Consider the following 17660-nt stretch of genomic DNA (forward strand, 5'->3'; position numbering starts at 1 on the left):
ATCGATGTAAAAATGTACTAATCTCGTACTTTTAACTGTCCGCTTGTTACCTGCTTGAATCGGCCAAGGGTTACTTTACTACTTTGTGTTTGATATTGTGACGAAGAAAATGACTATTCTGAACACCAGAACGGATCTTTCCCTAAATTTTATTATGCCTTAAGTAGGTAAAATCCGTTACGTGAAAACAGTTATACCATTTTGCTTAGTGTCCAAAAAACCCTAAGAGTATAAAGACCAAATAATGCTTTTATACTTTTGCTAAAAATATACATATTATTTGCGGGGGCCCTGGGCCCCCTTCGAAAGCCGGGCCCGGGTTATTTTCATACCCTTTCCCCTCTCTCTTTGGCCCTGCCCTAATGTACATACATTTATATGCATCACATATAAATATGTAGATAAATATCCATTTTAAATGATATATTATTAGAAGAGTACATTAATAATACACTTGTTCAAATAAGAAATAATTTGTATGTAAAAACAAGTTTACACAAAATGAAGGCACAATATTTATCTAAAGATAAATATTGTGTAAAAATTTACGAGTAAAAATTTTTGTCCAAAAACAGATCTCATGTAATATTTTATGAAACATATAAAAGCTACGTAATATTTAAAAAAATCATTCTGTATTCAAAGTACACTACTGCTATATGTACTATCCAGCATGATAAGTACATTTTTTGCTATAGCAGCACTTTATTGTGTTGCAATATTCTCTGAAAACATCAATTATGTAAAAGGTAGGCTAGACCGATTTCAATTATTCGTAATTTAAATTAATGAAATCATCTCCGTACATATGTATATACAATATAATTATCATTATTCTAGTCCGATCACCTTCGGGATATTTAAACATTTCATGAACATGTATTTCAATGAACAAAAGAAATACAAATTTTTGCATTTTAATACACATATGTAAAATCATTCAATATTATAACATGACTTACATATGAGCCGTTATAATTAAAAGTGGCATGAGTCCACTTTTCTTCATTTCGAGATATATCTCGCAAAACATTAAATATATCTAATGTTTTGTATTTAACAATATTTAAAAATGCTGGTGGCCTGTAATACGTTTATTCTGCTTTTCCGAAATTTTGGAAATATCAAATTGATTGAAGTGATAAATTTTTGAATAAAGTCAAACAGAAATAATGGTTTTGGAACTGAAAATTAGACTTCAGTCACTTTCAAGTATAACGGCTCATATGTACATACATACATACATACGTACGTATGCTTATGTATGCTATGTACATATGTACGTATGCTTATCCAAAATTCTAAATTTCAGCAATTACTTGTAATGAAAACGAAGTTTTAAATCCGTGTGTCACATACTGCAACCCTGAACCTGATTGTCCCTATGCAATGACAGGAGCTGTAAGGGAATGTGCACCCCCACCTCCAGACTATGAATGTGGACCTGCATGCGTTTGCGCACCGGGATTCGTCAGAATTGACACAAAATGCGTTTCACCCGATTTATGTAAGCTGATAATTTTTAAACTCTAACTATCAAACGATTCGATTTAATAATCAAATTTGGAAAAATCGAAATCAGGTTGCCCTGGACCAAATCAAGAAGCTATCGATTGTCCGGTGCCGTGTGACGACACATGTGATTTGAGACCAGCACCAAACTGTAAAATAACTCCTTGTGTCTTGAAAGGATGTCGTTGCAAAGCAGGATATGTGAGGGATTTTATGAAGAATTGCATACTCAAGGCAGATTGCAGTATGTTATAAACATCATATCTTATGTTATACTAGCTGAACCCGGCATGCGTTGCAATGCCACAATAACGCATGCAATTCCCGTTCCCATTTTCCCACTCCCTAGTTAACGTCGTGGTAATCTGACTTATCCAGCGTTTTGGCTGTTGCTTCTCGATGTGTTTCGATAAGTAAATGTTTCAGTTTCAAATTAATACTTAATAATCAAATTAAATTACAGTAATCATAATTTGTCGGAAAAACGCAGGCGGCGAACACATTTGAAATTATTCAATTGTTTGTTTATTTTACCCTAACAACGAGAGGGCGATGCGAAAACATTTGTAATTATTGCGTTGCCATGCTACTCATTCCTGTTTTGCCATTCCCGTATTTGGGAGATTTTTTTACAGAAAACATCGTGTGCGGGCATGCACACAATAACTCATGTAAGTTTCATCGCAATCAGTTGAGTGGTATAGGAACGCATACGTGACAGACATATACATATGTCACAGTGAAATTATATTTCAAGTGAAAATATATTTTCACTGACGTTTCAGTGAAATCATAACCAGATACATTTTCAGAGTTGGTTTTATTCATTTAAGATTAGATCGTTAAAGTTGGTCGTATTTAAGGGTTATTATAGAAAAAATATTCTGTATCAAGGGGAAACCTTAAAAAATAATATAAAAGTTCTAAAAAATAATATGCACTACCATCAGCCCATTTAAATTTTTGAAAATCATACCGATTTTCGAAGGTTTTTTTTTTTTAATTTAAGCTTAGTATTAGTAGTTTATTTTTTTCAATTCGCCTAATAATATATGTAAATGGAAGATTTTACTTATTATTTTTACGGATACCTCATGATACAGAACATCTTTTACACCTAGAGGTGTTTCTAAATTCCAAAATTCACTGTTTTTGATATACGTATGTACTTTAATGTACATATGTATATATGTGAGGCCCTTATTATCCACGATGGCCAAAGGCGCTTTTTGGAATTTCATATGTTTTAATGTTTTTTTTCTGCTAGTCATTTAGGAATCCGTAATTAACAATTGTGACTGTCAAAACCGGCTAAACTTGGTTCAAAATTAACTTTAAAAACAGATTTTTATCAAAACTGACTTGTGAAATACATATAGTATCTTAGTTATTAAACTTGTCTTTTATGGAAAAAATGTAAGGTGTTTTTTGCCATCTTTGATACAAGGACCTGTGATACTTGGGTACATACATACATGTACCCCAGTATGTATGTATATTATTGAATTTCATACTAATACCGCCAATTTTTTCTTAAGTTAGTTATTTTTTCTAATTTTATCTTAGAGAAAATATGTCGCGGTGAAAATGAAGTGTATAACGAATGCGGTAGTTGCGATCCTACATGTAAAAATCCAAATATTATTTGTCCTCAAACTGGATGCATAAAGGGATGTTTTTGTATCAAAGGATTCGTCAGAGATAATAAAAGGAAGTGCATTGATCCGAAAAATTGCGGTGAATATTAATAAATAATGATACGATAATTAAAAAAATATGATCATTAAAAAAACCAATTAATATTTGTATATCGTGTCATTTCAGTTACAATTACACCTTTTCCTTGTAATGTTAACGAGCATTTCACGGATTGTGTGCCGTGGAAAGAAGCTTCTTGTACCGACTACAACATACTTCCAGCTCATCCAAACTACTGCAAACCAGGATGCACATGCGATAATCTATTCGTTCGATATAATAAAGTGTGTATTGCTCGTCGTGACTGTAAACGAAAAAAGAAATAAATAAATATTTGCATGCTATAAATAATTTATTTAATAATAATTGATTATCCTATGTGTGATATCACATGTGTCCTTATCTATTTCCGTGAACATTTTCAGAAAATCAGCTCTTTATAATAGAATATTTGTTTAATCTAATTTTACATATTTTATTTTATTTTATTTTATTTTATTGTTACAATTCAATATACACTCGCTATTACAGATTTGCTCCAATGCGACGGGTGTACGTTAACGAAATACAGAATACATAAACAATCAGAAATCAGAAATACAGTAATAAATACATATGCAATCAGAATATATAGCATATAACAATTAATCAGAAATAATAATCATAGAGACATCTATGGATTATTTTTAGATTTTTTTTGTATACAATTTTTATACATATAATAAATACGAAATTATAAAGATGTCTATAGAGATATCTATAGATTTCAGATTACCGTGTATAATTATTACAAATTATACACAGGCAGATTTTGTGACAACAGGATTAGATCTAATACCAATTTTCAGGAACCGTTTCAGCAATGATCAGATAAAATTGGTAAACTCTGATAGAGAAACGATCGATTTGGAGTCACAAAACCCCCAAATCTAACCAGCAGTGGCGAGGACTCGAACCTTTGACCCCAGTGGTGCTAAATATATACGCTACCACTAAGCCAATATGTATGTACTAATAGATAAAAGTACTTAACACCTAAAAGTACATATATATATATATATATATATATATATATATATATATATATATATATATATATATATATATATATATATTCTTTTCTTAGGCAAAAACCAAATGATCGCAACCAGATCAGAGAGCGGAGTAATAATTAGGAATAGAGAAGAGATCATAGACAGAGTTTATACGTTCTATGCAAAACTTTACGAGAACAACAACGGTCAATTTCCCGCTCCGGAATCGACACACGGCCAAAGGGTTCCTGCAGTATTGCCTAGCGAAGTAGAGGCCGCGCTAAAAACTGCAAAAAACGGTAAAACCCCAGGGGAAGATAATATTCCCATTGACTTACTAAAATGTGGCGGCCCCCCCCTAATTAATATCTTAGCTAGGCTTTTCAGCAAATGCATCCAGAACCAAGCTATTCCAGAAGGATGGAATAACGCAACTATCATTTTAATACACAAAAAAGGAGACAAAAGCGATATCAAGAACTACCGACCCATTAGTTTACTTTCAGCGGTCTACAAGCTCTTCACGAAGGTTATTACAGAAAGGCTGAAGAATATCCTCGACGAGAACCAACCTATAGAGCAGGCAGGGTTTAGGGCAAATTTCAGCACAATGGACCACCTCCAAGTAGTTGGCGAACTAATCGAGCGCGCCAACGAATATCAACGGCCATTGTGCCTAGGTTTCGTCGATTATGAGAAAGCCTTCGATACAGTTAGTCATAATGCAGTACTTAACGCTCTACAAACACAGGGAGTGCCGGAACCCTATGTGGGACTGTTAGCTGCAATATATAAGAATGCCACAGCTTCGGTTAAAATTTTCTCAGGTACAGATAGATTTAGCATAGGAAAAGGAGTAAGACAAGGAGATACAATCTCGCCCAAGTTATTCAATGCGGTGCTTGAGGGAGTTTTCAGGAAATTGGATTGGGATACAGCCGGAGTAAGCATCAATGGTCGCTTTTTGAGTCACCTTCGGTTCGCAGACGATATAGTTTTAGTAGCTCGTGATTCAGCTGACCTACTTATCAGACTAACACAGCTGGACAGGGAAAGTAGAAAAGTAGGATTAAAAATTAACGTAGATAAGACTAAACTAATGTTCAATAGTTATTGCATGCCTGATAGCATCCCCTTAGATGATAAACCAGTAGAAGTAGTAAATAATTATTTATATTTAGGTCAAATAATTGACATGTCTGGTAGTAAAAATGAAGAGATAAAGAGACGTATGAAATTAGGGTGGAGTGCATTTGGACGGATGAATGCTGTTTTTAAATCAAAAATGCCACTCTGCCTGAAGAAAAGGATCTTTGATCAATGCGTTTTGCCAGTGATGACGTATGGATGTGAAACTTGGACACTGAACGCCAAGATGCAAAATAAAATCCAATGCACTCAAAGAAGTATGGAACGCTGTATGCTTGGCATAACGAGGAAAGACAGGAAGCGGAACACGTGGGTGAGAAATATGACAAGGGTAGTGGACATAGTGGATAGAGTGAAGAGATTGAAATGGCAATGGGCGGGTCACGTAGCTAGGAGGATGGACGAAAGGTGGACAAAAGAAGTGCTTGAGTGGTACCCGAGAGAAGGCAAAAGAGTAAAAGGAAGACCGCAAGGAAGATGGGTGAACGAAATTAGGAAAATGTGCGGAATGAGATGGATGAGTGTTGCGCAAAACAGAGACGAGTGGAAGCGTGTTGGAGAGGCCTTCATCCAGCAGTGGATGGCGAATGGCTGTAAATGATGATGATGATGATGATGATGATGATGATGATGATGATGATGATGATGATGATGATGATGATGATGATGATGATGATGATGATGATGATGATGATATATATATATATATATATATATATATATATATATATATATATATATATATATATATATATATATATATATATATATATATATATATATATATATATATATAAATCATTGTTTGTCTGTCTGTCACTTATGCGTTCCTATACTTTACTATAATTTAATTTAAGTATTAATTTGAAACTGAAACATTCATCGAAACGCATCGAGAAACGGGAACGGGAACGGGAATTATGAAGCGCCATTATGTAGTTAAGGAAATTTGTTTGTTGGTAACGACAAAAAGCAGTTGGTTTCTGAGGTCACGGCTTTGAAAAGACGTTGTTTGATCTCCAATCATCACAAGCAAGTCCGCTAACTCCAACCATTACTTGAAACGCGACGTCTGCCAACTGAAGAAAGCAAAACGGAACGGTAAAGGGAACAGAACGAGAACGGAACGGGAACGGAACGGGAACGGAACGGGAACGGAACGGGAACGGAACGGGAACGGAACGGGAACGGAACGGGAACGGAACGGGAACGGAACGGGAACGGAACGGGAACGGAACGGGAACGGAACGGGAACGGAACGGGAACGGAACGGGAACGGAACGGGAACGGAACGGGAACGGAACGGGAACGGAACGGGAACGGAACGGGAACGGAACGGGAACGGAACGGGAACGGAACGGGAACGGAACGGGAACGGAACGGGAACGGAACGGGAACGGAACGGGAACGGAACGGGAACGGAACGGGAACGGAACGGGAACGGAACGGGAACGGAACGGGAACGGAACGGGAACGGAACGGGAACGGAACGGGAACGGAACGGGAACGGAACGGGAACGGAACGGGAACGGAACGGGAACGGAACGGGAACGGAACGGGAACGGAACGGGAACGGAACGGGAACGGAACGGGAACGGAACGGGAACGGAACGGGAACGGAACGGGAACGGAACGGGAACGGAACGGGAACGGAACGGGAACGGAACGGGAACGGAACGGGAACGGAACGGGAACGGAACGGGAACGGAACGGGAACGGAACGGGAACGGAACGGGAACGGAACGGGAACGGAACGGGAACGGAACGGGAACGGAACGGGAACGGAACGGGAACGGAACGGGAACGGAACGGGAACGGAACGGGAACGGAACGGGAACGGAACGGGATCGGAACGGGAACGGAGCGGGAACGGAGCGGGAACGGAGCGGGAACGGAGCGGGAACGGAGCGGGAACGGAGCGGGAACGGAGCGGGAACGGAGCGGGAACGGAGCGGGAACGGAGCGGGAACGGAGCGGGAACGGAGCGGGAACGGAGCGGGAACGGAGCGGGAACGGAGCGGGAACGGAGCGGGAACGGAGCGGGAACGGAGCGGGAACGGAGCGGGAACGGAGCGGGAACGGAGCGGGAACGGAGCGGGAACGGAGCGGGAACGGAGCGGGAACGGAGCGGGAACGGAGCGGGAACGGAGCGGGAACGGAGCGGGAACGGAGCGGGAACGGAGCGGGAACGGAGCGGGAACGGAGCGGGAACGGAGCGGGAACGGAGCGGGAACGGAACGGGAACGGAACGGGAACGGAACGGGAACGGAACGGGAACGGAACGGGAACGGGATTGAGAATGGGAACGAGAACGGGAATTGCAGGCCTAATTGTGGCATTGCAACGCATGCCGGGTTCAGCTAGTACATACATATAATACATATATAAAATGAATGTCGTTTGAGATAACATATGAAAATCATCAATTTCAGGTCCAAGGCCAACTCTTACTCAGAGACCTATAATTTGTGGACAAAACGAAACCTTCACTGCCAATGAAGGAGGCAGCATGTCACGACATAATTCCGAATCATGCAAAAGTTTGCAAACCAGGATGTACATACATACATATATGTATGTATGTATGTCTAAATATATTCGAAAAAATTCGAATTCAAAGACATGCATGAACGAATGTTAAACTACGTATACACAATTTTATAACATTTTGATTTTTAAATAAATACATTTTAAATAAAACCACATTTTTTTTATTTATTTTTCATATCGTAAAGCGAATATTGAAAATTACTAAAATGTGTCGCTTCATTATAATCTTTCAAATACATATACATACATACATATGTACCTAATTCCGAAATGTAATTATATCCTAAGTTTTTTTTCTCACAAAATTGGTAATGTCAACGTATGAAACATAATCATAAAATATAAAAATATATATGCTGACATGTATCCATGTATGTATGTACATATGTAAATATTTATGTGTATATTTTTACCATGAATTAAAATTAATACACGAAAAACATATTTATTGAATAATCACATTACAAGTTATCCACGAAAATAAATAATAAAACCACATGGAAACATGTCACGACATTGTTTGCAATAAAAAAATTCAAAGCCGATAAATGAACCACGAAAAATATACACACGACGCATTTGCCGTTTGAAAGTTGGTCGGCAATCACTTGCCACGGTACAAACATGCGTATTTCTATTATTATAATACAATTATGTTTATATTTTTCAAAATCGTTGGCCACTTCTGTATACAACCCACGTAAGTAATAATAATATGTCTATAATATAAAATTTTCGACTTGCGTGATTAATATAAACCTAGCGTACATTTCAACAGCTAAGCTAGTATGCAAAGCGAACGAAGTTATCGATCCTTGTCCACGTCCGTGTCCACCAGAAGCTAATTGCGAACAGTACTTGACCAATATTCAGTACTTATGTGCTGAAGTACCACCTGGGACACCTTGTGTACCCGGTTGTCGTTGTGCTTCAGGTCTAGTTCGGAGTAAGAGCGGTGTTTGTATAAATCCAATTAATTGTAAGTGGTTTCAAATAAATACAATAACGTATATTCGATATATTTCTGTTCACTTAACTAAAGTTTTAAAGTTTTGTTATTATTATTTTGCTTTTAATCACTCCTGTTATATCCATTATATCCATAGGGTTTGTATAAAATGTAGAAAAGCACATACTAGATACAATTACAACCATATATTTTGGAATAATGAGAAAAAAAATAAGAATAGTCTAAGCCCTTTGTGCCAAAATATTAGCATCATTTATAACATAATATTATTAATAATTTTCCACTAACGATTTTCTTAGGTTGTGATGATCCAAATGCTGAAGTGGTAGATTGTCCAAGCCCTTGCCCTCCGACTTGTGATCAACCTTCTCCTGCCAGTTGTTCAGACGCTTGTCAACTTAGAGGATGTCAGTGCAAAACAGGATACATTCTAAACAATGGAAAATGCATTCCCATTAATCAGTGTCGTGAGTAAAAATATTATTTATACATTTAAAAATCAATTCTTTCCCACGAGTTGATATATATATATATATATATATATGTATATATATATATATATATATATATATATATATATATATATATTTATACATACACATACATCAAAGTGTTTACTTATATAATTTATGAGTGCGTCACGATTTCCAATTATTTATTGCTTTAATACGCTTAACCGATACATAAACAGCTGAAAAAAACGATTAAACTAATTTACATACATTATCATATGCATATGTATATATGTACACGTATATATTATGTTTTAAGCTAAGCCGCTATGTTCTGGACCGAACGAAGTTTACGTATCATGCAAAGACCCATGTCCAGAAACTTGCGCATCAATCTTTGATGCTGGACCTAAGCCTCAGTGTCTTCCTCGATTCCCATGTCCTGCAGGATGCAACTGTATTTCCGGATACGTCAGCAACAAAAATAACATATGCGTCAAAAAGGAAGATTGTCGTAAGTACATACCGACATACATGTGTACATATGTATATGACGACTAGCATAAAATTATTTTTTAAATAAAATGAAAATTATTTTTAGCACCTCCTCTGATTTGCAAAACAAACGAAGTACTGAATTTATGTGGAAAACCTTGCATACCAGGAGTAATACAAACATGTTCAGAATACATGAAAAACGCAACAAATGATTGTCCTCCATCTCCGAAGTTTCCTTGTGTGCCTCAATGTGACTGTGCTTCAGGATTTTACAGAAATAGTAACGGAAATTGTGTAAAACCAGAAGACTGTAAGTGTTATAACCTTAATTTTCAATGATATTGATTATGGAAATCATTCTAATCTTATGTTTGAATTTTAAAAGGCTGTGACGATGCCAATGAAATAATGGTTGATTGTCCAGATCCATGTCCTTTGACATGTGACAACTTGGAAACGCATGGAAAGTTTCCATGTGCTCGGATGTGTTTATTCAGAGGATGCACCTGCAGACCAGGTTTTGCAAGAGACGCTAAATTAAAATGCATTCCCATTGCTCAATGTCGTAAGTTCATATAATCTTTTACACACACCGTGTGTATCTTCTTATAAAGGACATGTTGCACATGATAGCTTCCCCGATCCATTTATGTATATATTGTCTAGGCATGTACAGGTCTACCCTGGTAAATTGAACGCACTCGCCCGGGTTTGAGAATCCTTTTTTCGGGCACTTACTGGGTTCCGTTAGCCTAATTCGGAGTTTCTATTGTTCACCCACAAATACACTTTGACAGTGGATACTCTTTCCCATGTTCCCACGTTACAATATGTAAATATAATTTAAAATAAAATAAAATTATAATTATATAATTAAATTAAAAATATATAATTAAATTAAAAATATATAATTAAATTAAAATATAAATTTGTACTTATTACGTATAATATTTAAATAAAAATGTAATGTTATGAAAATTCCAGCGTCAAAATGCAAACCAAATGAAGTTTTGAACCCATGTGCTGGATATTGCACATTTGATGACGATTGTGGATCCGTGGTATTCGGCTTTATAAGAGACTGCGCTGCTCCACCTGAAGATTTTCAATGTCAACCTAGATGTGAATGTAAGAGAGGATTAGTTAGAATCAATGAAGATTGTGTATCGGTCGAAAAATGTAAGACAATAACCAACAAATTTTCGATTAATCTAATAGGTCGGTTCTCCTTTATATGCATATTTATTGTTTGCCAGGTTGTACCGATCCAAATGAAGAATCTACTGATTGCCCAGCACCTTGCGATGAAACTTGCGAATCGAAACCAGCAGCTGATTGCCAGCTTCAACCATGCTTCAAAAAGGGATGTCGTTGTAAAAAAGGATACGTGAGGAACGGTTCCGGAGCTTGCATACTCAAAGAAAAATGTCGTAAGTACCATTTATTTTGTATGCTATGGACGTTCACAACACAAGTTAAAATGAAAAGTATATCAAGTTGATTACAACTTTTATACATCTTAAATCACTTATGTTAACTACAGCTTCATGCAGCAATCCAAACGAAGTATACAGATCTTGTGGAACAGCCTGTGAACCCACTTGTGATAATAAAACTCCAATGTGTACATTCCAATGCGTATCCGGATGCTTCTGCAAAGATGGCTACATCAGAAACAATAAAAAACAGTGTATTCCAATTGACACCTGTCGTAAGATTTAAGCTATTTTTATATACCATTACATTCACTTTAAGTTTATTTTACGTTTAAAATGTACAATTTTATTATTCTGGATTAAAGCTAAACCATGCACTGGGCAAAACGAAGAATTCAAAGAATGTGGAACTTGCGACCCATCTTGTGCTAATTTGACCCCCGCGTGTCTATTTCAAAAAAAATGCATACAAGGATGTTTCTGCAAAAGTGGATTTGCTAGGGATTACAACCAAAAATGTGTAGATGTTAAGTCATGTCGTTAGTACATATTTCAAATCAGTACATCACAAGAATTATTTTTTTAAGCTAGAAATCTAAATTACAAAAAAAAAAAAACCAAATTTTTCAATTTAAAGCTACTTTCTATTTCTGCTTTTCATTTATCCAAATAAAACATAGATAAGTAAACAGATTATTTATACAATTAATGTTTCAATTGTTGCAGCTCCAAAGTCAACTACAACTCCAAAAACAACATCGTCTACGCCATATACAACTCCAAAGTCGATAGTTTGTGGACTTTTCGAAACCCATACAACCTGTGTACCAGAAAAGGAACCTACTTGTGCAGACCATAACACAATCGTTTCAAAGTGTTGCAAACCAGGATGCACATGTATGCCTGGATATGTTCGAGACAACAGGAAATGTATTGCTGTAAAGGATTGCAAAACTCATTGTAAAGAATAATATTATTAATTAAAAATATTAATTGAAACTAGTACAATTGTTTTATTAAATGAACGAAATTAATGCATATATTGTTTTGTGAAATTGTATATACATGTACTATTATGATATGTAGTAAATCCTTTTTAAATGCGACGAATAAATCTTTTGCAAATATTTTCAAAACCAAGCTAACGTAAGCGCATTTTAATTTTATCATTTTAGTTGGGCGTTTTGAATTTCAATTATTTCGTATTAATTTGTCTAAAGAATGTGGAACACTCAAATCCTATACATATACAAATAGTGATTAAATACACTTATGCAATATTAGATTATACATTTTAAATTAGTCTAGAAACACTTGAACATATGTACATACGTTTATTAAAATTAAATTACCATTAACTTATTATACTGGCAGGTTGATTTCATGCTAATATTACATCATATTTAATACAAAACGTATGTACATTTAAAATGCACAATTTATTTTTATTTAAAAGTATGTATGTATGTTTGGAATTTTTGAAATATTTATAACCATATATGAGCATCATTTTTGGTTTTTATTTTTTTGTGTTCATTCTTATAACCCAAAAAAACTTGGTTGACAATAGTAAACTATTGTGTACAGAGAAATGTAATAATAATAAAAGGGCCCTTACGAATAAATAATTGTTGTCAATATTACGCGGTACGTCTACAAAGCACGGAATACAATCGGAACAATTTACTAATAAAAATGTATCCCATGTTGTTTATTGTGTGTTTTTGAATGCATTGTGCAATTTTTACCGATGCTTTCCCATCTTGCGAGTAATATAAACAAGCAGATATGTTTTTATCGGACTTACGTCGAGCACCAAGCATCAAATACAACTGATGCTAAAATTATTTAGGATTGTCTGTGGACAATCGTCAACAATATGACGCCTAAAGCCCCTTCTATTAATATAACATTTCTCTGATTGTGTATGCAAAAAGCATCGTCCCAACCCTTATGTTGGCTCATCCCTTCAAGACGAATTATTATAATTCAAATATTAAATTTGTATATATATATTTTTGTCCATACCTAATTCCTTGTTATAAGAGTCACGGCACGCCACTGGTTGTCGTTGCAAAAAAATATTCGCCAATTATGTATATTAATTTTTGTACATACATATGTATACCCAAATATATTCTAAAAAAATCTTATTCAAAGACATGCTTTTCAATGAATGAATGTTAAACTACATACATTTACATAATGTTATAATATTTTGATTTTTAATTTGATATATGTAAAATAAGACCATTTTTTATTTAAAAAGTAACTAAAAAAATATAATAACAAATATTTAAAACTTTATATTAAAATATATCATTATGTACCCAATTGCAAAACGTAATAATTTCCTCTTCCATTGACATACAATTGACACCAATGGACGAAACATAAATATAGTTAAACAACATGTAATTATGTACATATTTATTTATTTATTTTACATACATATATACCAGGAAGGCCTAACAGGTAAACTCGAAAATAACGAGACATCTATGAATTTTAAACTTGTACATACATTTTATTGTACATAAATCCATACATTTTATTGTACATAAATCATACTCAAATAGAGGTGACATAGTGGAAAGGATGGGTTTTTAGCCAATTTAATGAAGGAACCGTTGTATGTATCTACATGTTTATATTTACTTTATCTACATACATACATAGTAACAATAGATGAAGTATTGTAATCATGCGAAAATTTGACTTGGAGATTTTTTTTTCAGATACGATGAAATGGAAAATTAATGCAGCTTATGATTAATTAATGATTTTTTTGATTAAGTAGTCAGTTGAACAAAAAAATACGATGATATATAAATTAATTTTCAACTATATCTTGCCAGTTTTTTTCAGTATAAATCAATTAGAATATAAAAGAGCATTACAAGCTATATAATACATACATAAACGAATAATAAAAACACATGCTAACACATCACGACGTAGCTCGCAATAAAAATAAAGCTAAAATTCCACATCGATAAATTAACCAGGTAAAATATACACGACGCATTTATCGTTTGAAAGTTGATCGGCAATCACTTGCCATTAGCACAAACATGCGTATTTCGATTATTATAATACCACTATGTTTATATTTTTCGAGATCGCTGGCCACTACCGTATACGATCCACGTAAGTATTAATATATTTTATTAAATTATAAACCTAACGTAAATGAAAAAAGTTTTTTGACTGATTAACGAGAAATCAAAGTCACCGTTTCGACTTATCCCCATACAAAGGGTAACGAGTGTCTGTATGGGAAAAGCGTTCTTTCCAGAAAATCGTCATTTTTATGATTATTTTGAAGAACAAAAGTCGTTGAGAGCTTCCTTGGCTATGTATCTATAATTTAAATATAAAAAAATACGAATTTTCAGGAAAATAATAGGCCAAAGTGTCATATTTTAACTCTAAATGTCAAAATATGTAGGTATTTTAAAAAATTTCTAATATTCTGTAAATATTTTCGTCATTTTTTGTGTCCAAGTTATAAATATACATTGGTTGGAGGCATAAGAAATGTTTAAAATCGAAGAAATTTTTCATTTGACGATTCTTTGATCCACGCAAGTTTTCCGCTAGGTCCATCGATGTGAATCTGAAATTCACGTTTTTCATTCCGGTCTAATATATGTACCTATACATCTATGGATTTAAATAAATATATATATACATTCATACATATATGAATAAATATATTTTTTGTTTGAAGCTAAGCCACTATGTTCAGGACCGAACGAAGTTTACGTATCATGCAAAGACCCATGTCCAGAAACTTGTGTATCAATCTTCGATTCTGGGCCTAAGCCTCAGTGTAGTGCTCCATTCCCATGTCCTGCAGGATGCAACTGTATTTCCGGATACGTCAGAGACCAAAATAACAAATGCGTCAAAAAGGAAGATTGTCGTAAGTACATATTATGTACATATATGACGACTAGCATAAAACTATTTTTCGATTTTTCGTACTTAAATATAATTTTTTAGCACCACCTTTGATATGCAAACAAAACGAAGTTCTGAACCCGTGTGCTGGGTATTGCACATTTGATAACGATTGTGGATCCGTGATATTCGGTTTTATAAGGGACTGTGCTGCTCCACCCATAGATTTTCAATGTCAACCTAGATGTGATTGTAAGACAGGATTAGTTAGAATTGATGGAGAATGTGTAACAATGAAAAAATGTAAGTCGACAACCAACATTTTTTTCGATAATCTAAAGCATTTATTTTTTTATATTAATTTATGTACATGTGTATATGTACACATGTTGCCTGTTTTTCAGGTTGTACCGATCAAAATTCAGAATTAACTGATTGCCCAGCACCTTGCGATGATACTTGCGAATCGAAACCAGCAGCCGATTGCCAGCTTCAACCATGCTCCACAAAGGGATGTCGTTGTAAAAAAGGATACGTGAGGAACGGCTCTGGAGCTTGCATACTCAAAGAAAAATGCCGTAAGTACCATACATTTTGTATGCTATAACGTTCACAAGACAGATTAAAATTATATTAAATTCCCTTCAACTTTATTCATTTTATATCACTTATGTTAACTATAGCATCGTGCAGCAATCCAAACGAAGTGTATAGCTCTTGTGGAACAGCCTGTGAACCAACTTGCGATAATAGGACACCAATTTGTACCTTCCAATGCGTATCCGGATGCTTCTGCAAAGATGGCTACATCAGAAACAATAAAAAACAGTGTATTCCAATTGACACCTGTCGTAAGATTTAAGCTATTGTTATATACCGTTACATTCACTTTAAGTTTATTTTACGTTTAAAATGTACAATTTTATCATTCTGAATTAAAGCTAAACCATGCACTGGTCAAAACGAAGAATTCAAAGAATGTGGAACTTGCGACCCATCTTGTGCTAATTTGACCCCCGCGTGTCTATTTCAAAAAAATTGCATACAAGGATGTTTCTGCAAAAGTGGATTCGCTAGAGATTCCAACAAAAAATGTGTAGATATAAAATCATGTCGTAAGTATTACGTATACAAATTTCAAATCAGACATTATTTTTTTTAAGCTGAAATCGAACTAGAAAAACAGCCAAAATTTTCAATGTTTCACTAAGTTCTATCTCTTACGTTCAATTAACCAAATAAAGTACAAAAAGACAGTATTTATACAATTTATGTACACATATGCTTCAAGCTAGAAATCTAACTTGAAAAGAAACCCAATTTCTAAATTTTAAATTACTTTCTATATCTGCTTTTCATTTTTCGAAATAAAAAACAGAGTATTTATATTAATATGTACAATTAATGTTTTAAATATTGCAGCTCCAAAGTCAACTACAACTCCAAAACCAACAACACCTACAACTACAACTCCAAAACCATATACAAGTTCAAAACCGATAGTTTGTGGACTTTTTGAAATGCATACGACCTGTGTACCAGAAAAGGAACCTACTTGTGCAGACCGTATCACAATCGCTTCTAAGCATTGCAAACCCGGGTGCAAATGTATGGCTGGATATGTTCGACACAACGGGAAATGTATTACTTTAAAGGACTGCAAAACTCATTATAAAAAATAATAATATTAATTAAAATAATTAATGAAACTATGTTATATTTCTTATTAAATAAATTTATGAATTTATTGGATATTCTTATTATTTATCTAAAAAATATGTACATAGATTTTATACATTTTAGACATTAAATCAACTTATACAAGTAAATTAATTAAAATTAATGTGCAATGTGTGTATGTTCAAGTGTGGCTTGACTAATTTCAAACGTATAATCTAAACTTGCACAAATAAAATGTATTTACTCATTGTGTGTATATAGGATTTGAGTGTTCCACACATAATCGAAATTCAAAACGGCCAGCTGAAACGATAATATTAAAATGCGCTTACGTCAGCTTGGTTACGAAAATATTTATTAACAATTATTTTTCGCATTTAATAGCTAATTAATGTACTTATTTAATAATACTTGGGTGGAGGTGGCATAACTGATAGACCCAAATACATAGAAGCATGTATGAATTAATAATTCAAAACGTTTTTGTGTTAATTGTAAAAATGCATCTTGAAACTGCTTTCAAAATTTTTAATGAACTAGAAATAATATCTTCCCTTGATGGTCTACTATATTTAATTTTTATATGCAATAAAAGAGAAGTTTAATAGATTTCGAAAAATGCATAAATATAATATACATATGTATGTATGTACCTATTCAAAGAAATAATCATAATACATATATGTATATATGTATATGTATGTACATACAAGGTCGATTTTTCTTAAATTTTTAAGACCACCACTGACACCTATTGTCACTTTATAAAACTATT

At 34.4% G+C, this 17660-nt stretch overlaps 2 protein-coding genes across 2 annotated transcripts; both read left to right on the top strand.

Moving 5' to 3' along the window:
• The first annotated feature begins 580 nt into the window (after nucleotides 1-580).
• On the top strand, nucleotides 581-3672 carry LOC143910939 (zonadhesin-like). Its single transcript, XM_077429589.1, has 5 exons — nucleotides 581-749; nucleotides 1313-1507; nucleotides 1583-1756; nucleotides 3079-3249; nucleotides 3337-3672. Exons 1-5 carry the CDS (start codon nucleotides 674-676, stop codon nucleotides 3534-3536), a joined length of 816 nt encoding a protein of 271 aa, XP_077285715.1. The 5' UTR covers nucleotides 581-673; the 3' UTR covers nucleotides 3537-3672.
• A 4781-nt stretch (nucleotides 3673-8453) lies between these two features.
• Nucleotides 8454-16917, top strand: LOC143910805 (zonadhesin-like). Its single transcript, XM_077429401.1, has 18 exons — nucleotides 8454-8643; nucleotides 8722-8922; nucleotides 9213-9380; nucleotides 9685-9879; nucleotides 9967-10173; nucleotides 10249-10428; nucleotides 10848-11042; nucleotides 11120-11293; nucleotides 11407-11574; nucleotides 11665-11838; nucleotides 12026-12259; nucleotides 14303-14449; nucleotides 15033-15227; nucleotides 15308-15508; nucleotides 15610-15783; nucleotides 15889-16056; nucleotides 16147-16320; nucleotides 16628-16917. Exons 1-18 carry the CDS (start codon nucleotides 8568-8570, stop codon nucleotides 16885-16887), a joined length of 3291 nt encoding a protein of 1096 aa, XP_077285527.1. The 5' UTR covers nucleotides 8454-8567; the 3' UTR covers nucleotides 16888-16917.
• Nucleotides 16918-17660: the final 743 nt, after the last annotated feature.

This window comes from Arctopsyche grandis, chromosome 4 (genome assembly GCF_051622035.1).
Source record: "Arctopsyche grandis isolate Sample6627 chromosome 4, ASM5162203v2, whole genome shotgun sequence".
NCBI lineage: Eukaryota > Metazoa > Arthropoda > Insecta > Trichoptera > Hydropsychidae > Arctopsyche > Arctopsyche grandis.